Source organism: Octodon degus, unplaced genomic scaffold, assembly GCF_000260255.1.
Source record: "Octodon degus isolate 3935 unplaced genomic scaffold, OctDeg1.0 scaffold00154, whole genome shotgun sequence".
NCBI lineage: Eukaryota > Metazoa > Chordata > Mammalia > Rodentia > Octodontidae > Octodon > Octodon degus.
The window spans coordinates 3,441,185-3,451,839 of record NW_004524730.1 but is presented as its reverse complement, the minus strand read 5'-3'; the positions used below and the strand labels follow the sequence as shown (position 1 = coordinate 3,451,839).

The window sequence follows — 10,655 nt, the reverse complement described above, 5'->3', positions numbered from 1 at the left end:
GCCGGCACCAGCCGGTGACACATCGGAGCGCGCGGAGCACGGGCGGTCACTCGCGGCCGCGCGTTAGCAAAGCGGGACTCGGAGCCCGCAGGCCCTCCTCGCCACGTTCAGCGGCCCGAGGCGGGTCGCAGCCGCCAGGCAGAACCCCGAAGACTCCCCGCCCGCCCGCCCGCCCGCTCGCCCGCAGAACCGCTCCCGGAGCCGAGCTCCCAGCGCCCGATCCGGGCGTGGCGCAAAACGCGGAACCGGGCAGGACACGACGGAGCCGCGGGGCGCGAGCATGCGCAGTGGCGGCTTTGGCGCAGGGAGGGCCCCGCGGCGTACGTCGACACGCAGACGTCGGAGCCCCGCGGGGAGGAGGGCGAAGACTCCATCCGCCATGTTGGATGCCGCAGATTCGCCATAACCTCCCCGGCTCTTTTCTTAAAAAAATAAAAATAAAAAGCGAAGCGTTGAGGGGCCGCCCTGCCTGCTCGGTCGGCACGGGAGAGGGCCCGGAAGAGCCCGAGGCTTTTTTTTCCTCCGCGGTGTGGGCGTTGCCATGGAGACGCGGGCGGCAGGTGAGCGGGGCTGGGGGTTGGGGAGAGGACAGGGTGGGGGAGGGGCGCGGCGCGCGGGAAGCCGTTCGGGGCGTGGAGTCGGGGTGCGGCGTGCAGGGCGCGGGCGGCGGAGGGATCCACGGCCGGGCGGAGCGCGCGGACGGGGCGGCGCGCGACTGCGCTCACTATATCCTACCGCCATGAAAACAAGAAAAAAAAAAAAAAAGAAAAAACTGTTGGGACCGCGGGCGGGAGGGGCGCTGTGCGCGCCTGCGCCCGGCCGTTTCCAGGGCAACGGGCAGCGTCCTGGCGCGCTTCCGAGACAGCTGAGGCGCTCGCGCTTCCCCGTGGGCGGGAGGTTCGAATCTAGGCGCTGCTCGAGCTCGTTGGCAGGGTGTGCTTGGGCTGGCCGCTACTACACCTTTACACTTGGAAAAGGCATTTTAGGGGCGAGATGGTGAAGAAAGTTTCCTTGTGCTTTCCTGAGGGAATCTCCAGTGGGCGGGATTAGCGCAGCTTCGGGTAACCCTGTGACAGGCTTAGCCCAGTTGTAATTTGTCCTCTGGGCGTTGTTCCTCCGACTTGGAGGTCACACTCAAGTGCTGCCTCTTCCAGGCAGCCTTCTCGCCGTCCAGGCTGGAAGCTGCGTCTCCGGGCGATGGACCGACCGAGCGGCCCGCCTCCCTTAACACCGGGAGCCCGGAATTAAGGCGTTTCGTCGCCCAGCTTTCCTGGCGGCTCCTAATTGTGGGTGACTTAGGAGTCTCGGTGCAGAGAGATCACGTTCGTAATAGTCACAACAGCAGCGCTGAGGCTTTAATCCTTTTATGCCTAGCGTTCCATTTTTGGAATTTCATGTAACAATGGAACATAGTAAACATTTTTTCCTCTTCAAATTCTTGTTGCTTGACTCCTTCTAGGTAACATGAATTTCATGCAAATTAAAAAAATGCAATCTGGCATAAACGAATTAAAAGTAATCCGTCCCCTAAAACAGTGCATGGGTCCATCGTGGGGATTCAGTGTGTTTCGTCTAAGGAAAGAATGGCCTATGGTCATTTATTGAACACAGAAATCATGTCGCCAAGGATTATGCTCTGCAGCTGCCCCTCTCCAGCTTCTTAGAGCTCCGCATCTGCCTGTAGCAGTGTTGATGGCTCCCGTGCTACAAGGGGAGACAGTGCCACTACTGAGCCCTGAGACCCCTTTCCTGGCCCTTCTGGTTCGTGCTGCAGGCAGGCAGAGCCCCTCTAGGGGCCAGCAGGAGTAGAGAGGAGGGGGAGTCTTCCTCCCGCCCTACCCCCAGTGTCCAGGTGCACCAGTGTGCCCGCTTGGGTAGTGGAGGGAGTGAGGGGCCCCGAGCCAGAGGGGTGGGTCAGGAGGCCTGAGTACGCAGGGCATGCTTTCTTAACAGTAATGACTGTTCGGTGGGGCATGGTGGCACGTGCCTGTAATCATAGCTTTCTGGCAGGCTGAAACAGGAGGATTGCAAGTTTGAGTCCACCCTGGCCAACGTAGTGACTGTCTCAAAAAATAAAAAGGCTGGAGTACAGCTCAGTGCAAAGTCTGTGAGTTCAATGTCCAATATTGGGGGAAAAAAGACTTCTCAGTGCAGTGCCTTTATTCTAATACTTAGAATGACCTGCCCCCTGTCCTCTTCTGCAATTTATCTTAGCAATCTTTAAAAAGAAGCCTGTGTGTATACTTCAGTTTCTTGCTGCACCAAATGGGAAAAGATCATTTTGAAAATGTATTCTTGTCAAATCCTGGCCAGCTAACTTCTGTAGTCTGTCCTTTTCTGATCGCCAGGTTGGCTTGGGAGAAGCAGTACAGTGGATGTAAGGTAAAGTGGGGCCAGTGAGGTACAGCTGTTGGGTGGTGCTCTAGCTGTGGTGGTCATTTCTGTCACAGAGCTGGTACTGCTTGGACCCTTCTTTTCAGAGGCTTGTCATTTGCTTACTTCTTTTTTCCCCTAAACCTTATAATTTACATAATGACTTTTCCAAGATAGCTATCCTTAAGTAGAATTAAGTTGCTGCCTGGAGCAAGGGTAGTCAGAATTAGATATATTAAAAAAGACTCTCCCTAATTGCATTTCCTTTTATAGTTTCATGCAGGCTGCCTCTGAAAACCTCTGTACCAAGATGGGTGGATTTAATTATGCACAAGGATTTTGCCTGGAGTTAAAGTTTTCCTTTTTTCAGCTGTTTACCCTGTTAAGCGTTCACTGTCTGGAATCCCCCAGGGCAGGCAACAGCCTGATGCATGCGACCTACAGCTCAGAGTGCAGAGATCTGCTCGGCACCTGGTTCCTCACCCTGGTGTGGCCGGTGGCCCCTGGAATCCCTTCCTTGCATCTGTGAGTGGAAACCTGGGCAGCTCCTCTGCCTTGGAGGCTGGTTTCCTCTGAAGGATGCTTTTGTCCCTTTCTTACGGGACCTAGTCTCCAGTATGCAGCTCAGTGCCTGTTATCCACTTGCTTTTTACAGATGGAAAGGTGGGGTAGAATTGGATTATCAGGCCTGGCGAGATACCTCAGGACTGAACGCCTACACAGAGACCAGGGACTGGGTTTGATCCTCAGCACCACGTGCTGCCCAGGCACTGCCCACAGGTGTGCTGAGCCTGCCACAGCCGGGTGTGCTGGCGCACGTGTGTAATCCTAGCACTGGGGAGGCTGACGACAGGAGGATCACTACAAGTCTGAGCTGCATAATGAGACCCTAATCAAGTACCTTAAAAAAAAAAATTTGATTATCTTTTAAGAGGAAAAATAATTTAGGATTGAAACAAAATAGATGTTTTATACAAGTATTACAAATTGAAATCACTTTTAAAGGAACAGAAGTTATATAGATCAGTGACTTTGATTATAAAATGATAGTACTTAGCATGTTAATATAAAAACAGGAACTTTAAAGTGGGTAACAGAATTTTCTTTTAAATTTTAAAAAATTATAAATTGACAAATTATAGCTGTATATTTTAGAGCACACAAAGTGTTATGATTTATGAATATGATATGTAATATAGTAATTTTAGCATCACTTCAAATATATCTTTTTATGATTGATAAGAACATCTGAAATGTACTTTTAGTAATTTTAAAATGTACATTATTCTTTATTCACTGTAGTATGGAGGAATGGGGGATTGAACTCAGGCGATTGCACTTGCCAGGGAAGGGCTTATTCCACTGAGCCATCTCACCAGCCCCATGTGCAGTATATTTTAATGCAAATAAAAACATATTCTCGTGCTTAAGCGAGGCTTTGTACCTTCGACCTTTGTCCTGCAGCCCAAGCCCAGCCTCTGGTGGCCTCTGCTCTGCCCTCTGCCTCCTGGGGTCCCCCTCCTTTAGGTCCCACGTGGCCCATCTGGCAGCGGCCTCTGCTTGCTGTTTCACCTGGCAGTGTTTCCCATCTCCGTCCACGACACGTTTTTCTTCCTGAAGACTGAAGAGTACACCGGTGTGTGGGGACCACGTTTTCTTCTCCCACTCATCTGGTGGTGCATACGGATCAATTTCAAACGTGGTGGTTGTGACTGGTGTTGCAGTCACCATCGGAGAGAGATGCGTTTTTTTAAAAATACTGGTTTGAAATTTTCGGGGTTCCTTTAAATCCTGTAGCAGGTAGAGCGGCCAAGGTTCAACTCCCCTGTGTGCTGCCTTGGTGTTCCTACGTAAAGCCACAAAGATTTTCTTCTAGGTTTATTGGTGTCTCAGTTAGTCTTCTGGTCAAACATCTCCTCCCCGCCCGAGTTGGCCTCAGTTGCAGATGCCACCCCCCCTTCCGCACTACAGGGTCCAGGAGGCTGGGGCACCCACTCTTCCAGCTCGACACCTTCTAAGGCCCTGGGGGGAGGGCCTGGGGGAGGGGGAGCAGCTCCAGGAGGAGCTCTGGCCCTGCCCCATTAGCTAAGCCCTGGCCATCTGGCCCCGCCCCTCAAGCCCCGCCCCGGCCTTCTGGCCATGCTCCTTGAGCCACACGCTGCTGCTCTACCTGCCCGACTTAGCGTGATGCTTTGGGAGGACAACTAGAAACAAACCATAACAACTAGTTCACCTAATTTTAGATCTTACTTGCTTTTAGATTTAGCTATGTCACCAGCCATCTCAAAGTACTTTGTGCATAGCGTAAAGTTCTGGTCCTGCCTTTTAATGGCTCTGAGACCTTGGCCATTGCCATGTGTAGAAATGATCCCTGCTGACCACGAGGCACTACGGTGTGAAGGTTCTGTAGGCACGATGGGGCACACTCCTAGCACCAGCAGACTATCCTCCTTTTTGTCTTCCATTTTTTCTGTCTCTTTCTTTCTCCCTTATTTTCATCTTCCCTTGAGCGTCTTGCAGTTTTTAACAGCATCTTTGAAAATTCAATGTGTAATGAGAGCAGTTCCTAATTATAAATGATAATGTGTGATACAACGGCCCAGTCGTGTATTGAAATCATGTGGCTGTGGGTAAATAAGATGGGGCCTGGCAGTAACTGTCGTTCCTGTAGCCTGCTCAGTCGGGTGTTTGGCATCCATTACTCTGATGGTTTATGAATAGATGCGCCCTGAAAGCCTCAGGCAGTCCTCGGCGAGGCTTTTCAGAGGTGACTGGATCTGGAGTGTGTGACGCTGGGATTGATTCATGGTGCAATGCCGGGATCAGGGGCATTAGGATGAGGGGTGCGAGTGCTGTCCTCCCTAAGTAGCCCGGATAAGGTAAAGGGGGCAGAAAAGACACTGTTAAGGTCCTTTGTTGCTTTTCTTGTCTTCTGTATGCAATGAATTGCTTCTCCTCTATGACATCCTTCTGCCATGTGCCACCTTACCTTGGAGCCAGCCAGTTATGGACTGAAACCTCTATGAACTGTAATCCAAATAAGCTTTTCCTCCTTTAACTTTGGGTATTGGGCTTTTGGCTTATCAGCAAGAAAAGTAACTAAGAAAATTGCTCTTCACAAAAGCTCTGCAAAGTGGGCTTTTGCATTTGTTTTTCAGTTGAGGTAGCAAAAGCTTGGGATTGCTTTGGTCATAGGGCTGTGGCATCCCTCAGTGTTAGATCCAGAGACCAGGCTCCTGCAGGGTCAGTGACTACTTTCAAGAGACTGTTTTGGATCTGCTCTTAGAGTCTTGTTTAGCTCTTGGTTCCAGAATCTAGGCCTGGGTCTGGCTGCAGGCGCAGGCCTGGTGCCTGGGGAACCCTGAGCAGCCAAGCTAAGGCTTGCCTGGCTGCTGCCCAGCTCCGCCCAGTCATCCAGTACCTGCGGGGTGCAAGGCCTCCTCCCGGCTGGGTACAGAGCTGAGGCCGGAGCCTTTGAGCAACTGCCTGGTGTGTCTCCCATGGTAATTCACAGGGAAGGTCCTCTGGGAGCTTGGCAAGGAGAGGACCCCAATAAGCCTGTACTCAGGGAATTCACAACCTGTCCCTTAGTGCAGCCAGCCAGTTCAGGGTGTATGAAAGGTTAGAGACAAAGTTGCATCTAGGCATCTGTAGGGGATTTGTTCCAGGACTTCTTGTGGATGCTAAAACTTGCAAGTGGTCAAATCCCTTCTATAAAATAGTATAGTGCTTGTGTGTAACTTGGGAACTCCCACCTGTGTACTTTCAATCATCTATAGATTATTTTTTAATTAATTAATTAATTAATTAGGTATGGGGGCTGCTATGCAGCTTAGACTCGTGGTGATCCTCCTGTCCCAGCCCCCTCAGTGCTGGGATTAGAGGCATGCACCACTATGTCGATTTTGGTGGCTGGCTTGGGGCGGGCCGGCGTGGCATGTAGTACCTGGTTTGAACCTGGGTCCTCGCACTTGCCACGTAGGTGCTTAGACCATTGAGCTATCTCCCCAGCTCTCTAGATAATGTATAATGCAACTATGTAAATAGTTGTTAACCTATATTTTTAAAGGAATAATGACAAGAAGAAGAGCCTGTACTAAACATGTACACCCAGACTTTCTTTTTATTTTAACTTATTTGGTACAAGGTCTTACTATGCAGCTTAGACTCATAGTGATCCTGTGTCAGCCTCCCCAGCCACTGGGATTACAGGCATGTGTCACCATGCCTGGTTTTGGTGGCTGGCACAGTGGCATGGCATGTCATGCTGGGGATCAAACCTGGGTCCTTGCACTTGCCAGGCAGGTACTTAGACCACCAACCTCACTCCCCGGCCCACCCATATTTTTTTATTCAATATTTTTGTTCCACGTTTCATTGAATGTACAGATATGAAACCCATGGATATAAAAGGCCAACTGTACTTTGCAGAACATACATAGATGGCTGAAAACCATATGAAAACATGCTTAGCATTACTAGTCACTTGGAAAATGCAAACTGGACTGGCAGTGAGATACTGCTACATACCCAGTAGAAAGGCTGAAATTAAAAAGATCAACAGTCCCAAGTGCTGGTGAGAATGTGGTCCACGGGACTGATAGCTGGGTGGTGACAGCAATGTGCACAGGGTGCAGAGGGAACACAACATGGGCACTGCTGCAGGGGGTGGGCAGGGACTACGGACAGCCTCAAGGGTGAGGTTGAGCACAATGCCCAGGCCAGCGGACACAGCAGTGGTGAAGGCAGGTGGGAAATCCCTGCCTGCCCACTGGCCTGCCCAGTGCTTCTCTGGGGAGGGACAGTGGAAGCCTCAAGTTAACAGGGAACTTCCAGGTCCTAGTGCCTTCTTTGTACCTATGTCGGGCTATCTCGATTAGTTTTCTTTCCTTCCTTGCTAAGACAAAATGCCCATCATCCAAAGTAAAGAGGGAAAGGTTTATTTAGCTCATAGCTTTGGAGGTTTCAATCTATAATCAGCTGGCTCCAAGGCAAGGTGGAGTATCAGAGAAGCAACAGTTCATGGAAGAAGACAGCAAAGGCAGCAAGAGCAAAAAGGAGGAGCAAGGGAGCAAGCCTCTTTCCCTCTCTTGTATTATATGCAGGCTGCCCACGCCAAGGCTCACATCCATAATCCCAGCGTGGATCATGCACCAATCACCAACTCTAGGAGCAGCCCCCTGGCTGCATGAGGCTCTGGTGTGTGTGTGTGTGTGTGTGTGTGTGTGTGTGTGTGTGTGTGTATGGACATCTAGACATAAACCATAACCCGGGCCTAAGCCTCGCAGCCTGGGGTTGGGGGATGTGTCCGCCGTTCCCCTGCCCCTGGCTGAGCCTTCTGGCCACCCCTGCCCTGTCAGCTGTGCCTGTGCCCCATCCACTCTGACTGTGGCTCATGCTGTTGGCCTTGTTTCTTGCTAAGTATGTATGTGGTTTTGTCACCCCCAGAATGTAGGCTCTGGCTCTTGCAATTGGCACTGGCATTACAGGCTGTCTGTGCATTTCAGCCCCAGCACGTGACGGTTGTAACTTTTGAGCCACAGTGTCCGTTTCTGTAGATCTGGGTCCACACGTGTGCCTTTATCCAGGAGTTTTATTCTCTGGACAGTGGCATCAGGTGGGGTACTCGCTGAAGTGGCTGCTGCTCAAGGAAGTATCTTTTGAGAAGGCCTTGAGAGTATGCAGGACTCCTTGCGGCAGCCTGCGGCACGTCAGAGACCCGGCATCGCCGCCTGCACACCCGGGACCTGCTGCTGCCCTCGGCTCTACTCCATTTGGCGGCGGGGTCAGGAGCAGTGTGGCGCCGCCCAGCCCCCCATGGGTGAGTGTGAGCCCTCTGCCTGTGCAGCGCCTGCCTGGGCCTCTGCAGCCTCTTCCCTGCCTGCATACTTTGTCCAGTGGGAGCCTCCTCATGTTCATGTTCTTCGCACCAGAGAGGTTATTTACAGTAAAAGCTTCCGTTGCGTCCCAGTGCTGGGAGAGGTCCCCTGCAGCCATTGTTCTTTGCTGCTGTGGCTGCAGTTCTCTGATGTTGGGCTATTAGTTTTGATTTCCGGACAAACTGAAGGTCAGAGAGATTTGATCACATGCTGGTAGGTGACCAAACCAAGATTCGCATGTGACTTGTCTGACCCTGAAACAAACCTTGTGCTCTTTTTAGGCGACTGAGCAGACCTGGCCACATTTCTGGAGCCCCAAGTGACAGTACCTCCTACCTCACTTAATTCTCATGAGTCCCCAGGGAGGCAGCTGCTGTCTTTGCTGAGATCAGCAAATGGACCCAGAGAGGCAGTGTCCTGGCTCAGACTCCCACTACTGTACAGTCCCAGAACTTGGTTTCTTGCTTGTTGTGGCTTCTCTTAAATACCTGTGACTGGATTTTCATGTCTCTAATCCATTCATTCCTCGGGTCTACTGCTTCTTTTACAAGTGTTCCAGAGTGCTGCATCTGGGGTTTGATCCCCTTGTGCTGTGCTGGCCCTGCCCCCGGGGCATGCTGAGATGGCAACTGAGACTGGGCATGGTGGTGTGTACCTGTAATCCCAGCGCTTGGGAGGCTGAAAATAGGAGGGTCACTCTGAGTCCGAGCTACATAGTGAGACCCTGTAGACCCTGTCCTAAATACATTAAATTCAAGCAAGTATTCCATCTTTGGACTTTTAACCTTGTTATTACCAGGTGCTGGGTGCTGAAGTCTCCTGTTAGAGGTGATTTCTAGGTTCTTTCGTTTCCTGACAAAGGATTGGTTAAGGCAAGCACAAAGAGTAGCATGTTTTTACATTTGTTAAAGACAGGAAAAGAAACATGCTGGAGTGTGAGTTAGCACCAAGTAACAGTAGAGAATAAGTAGGCACTACAGGCAGAGAGCAGGCTCCTGGAGAGAACGCGGTAGTGGGGAGCTCAGCGCCACTGTCCTTGTATTACTCCCTCCTCAGGCTGCTTTAGCTATTACAAGAAGTCGGTGCGCAGAGCTGGGGGAGTTGTTCTGTGCGTGTGGCAGGGTGTTCTGCAGTGAGCTGGGCGCACCTGCTTCCCCAGCCAGTCTGTCTTGCCCCAATCTCCTGCCGCCCTTTGCTTGCCAGAGTGCATGGCCGTTCTGACCTGCTCTGGGTGCAGATCTGGCTTGTAGCTGCGGTTCCCTGAGAGTGTAGAGGCGGTGGGGTAGGAGCCCTGGTGGAGATCAGCGGTCTCTGGGGAGGGTCTGGGGCTGCAGAGCTGTGAGGTGCCGTCCAGAATCGGGCTTCCATTGCGCTTTCATTGTGTGGCACTTTGTGACTGCCTCCACACGGAGTCTCCACAGGACTAGGGATAGTCCTTAGAGAGCTGCGTTGTGGTTAGCTGTAGAAATAGAAATTTCAGATCTTAGGAGCTTTAGAGGGTCACTTGGAAGAGCAGCTGTGGGTGGTCGGAAGCAAGCCCAGGGAATTCAAGGCCAAGCAGCTAGGCCCCAGCTGGAAGTAGAAGGCGGCCTCCTAAGTGCTCAGAGTATCATTGGAGCGCAGTCCTCTCCTAAACCTTGAGCCGCCCTCCTTAGGAATTAAGGAGCCCTGGAGGCTGCTTGAAGGAGGCCGTAGCTGCAGCAGGACCGGCTTTCTCTGCTGTGGTCTTCAGGTTCCCAGCCTGAAACATGTACCTGTCAGGCTGAGAGTATTTCTGTCAGACAGCTGTGAGAAATTCCCTTTTATAGGGACTTCATTTTTTTGTGTTTTTTTCAATATAAAGAAGTATTTTAAGATCTTATTTTCCAACCGTTTTTTAAACCCTGAGTGTATAACAGGGAGACACTTAGAGAATGTTAGAGTAATAATGATAGTAAGGAATTTTTTTTTTTTTTTTTTTTTTTTAGCTTTCACTCTGTGTTCTCTACAGGTGAGGAACTGGAGTACTAAAGAGATGAATTTTTTTCTACTCAATGCCCTAAATATTTTCCAGGGAGAGAGGTTTCTCTGTTTCATGGAAGCTCTTCTTTGTTCAATTTGTCGGTGTGAGGCGTCCATGGCCAGGGAGCATGTGAGCTCTACAGAACAGAAATTCCAGGGCTGGCCAAATAGCTCAGTGGATTAAAGCGCCTGCAAGCAGGCGCAGGGGCCCAGGATTGGATCAGCTAAGGCTGCCTTAAGGGCGGATCTGGTGCAGTTGTGGAGCTGGGGATCGAACCGCGGTCCCCCGCGCCTGCCTCAGTTTGCCCAAGCAGGAGCTTTAAACACAGACTTGTGAAATGATCACCACAGTGGAGTTAATTACCGAACCTGATACTGCACAGTGTGGACATGGTGCTCCGC

At 51.2% G+C, this 10,655-nt stretch overlaps 1 protein-coding gene across 1 annotated transcript in view; it reads left to right on the top strand.

Annotated features, from left to right (window-relative positions):
* The first annotated feature begins 202 nt into the window (after nucleotides 1–202).
* The window catches only part of Zfat (zinc finger and AT-hook domain containing), a 279,413-nt gene continuing 268,960 nt past the window's right edge, over nucleotides 203–10,655 (top strand). The window contains exon 1 of the mRNA XM_012517210.2: nucleotides 203–560. Within this exon, the coding sequence (XP_012372664.2) occupies nucleotides 542–560 (19 nt within the window). The 5' untranslated portion in view covers nucleotides 203–541. The remainder of the gene's footprint in view (nucleotides 561–10,655) is intronic.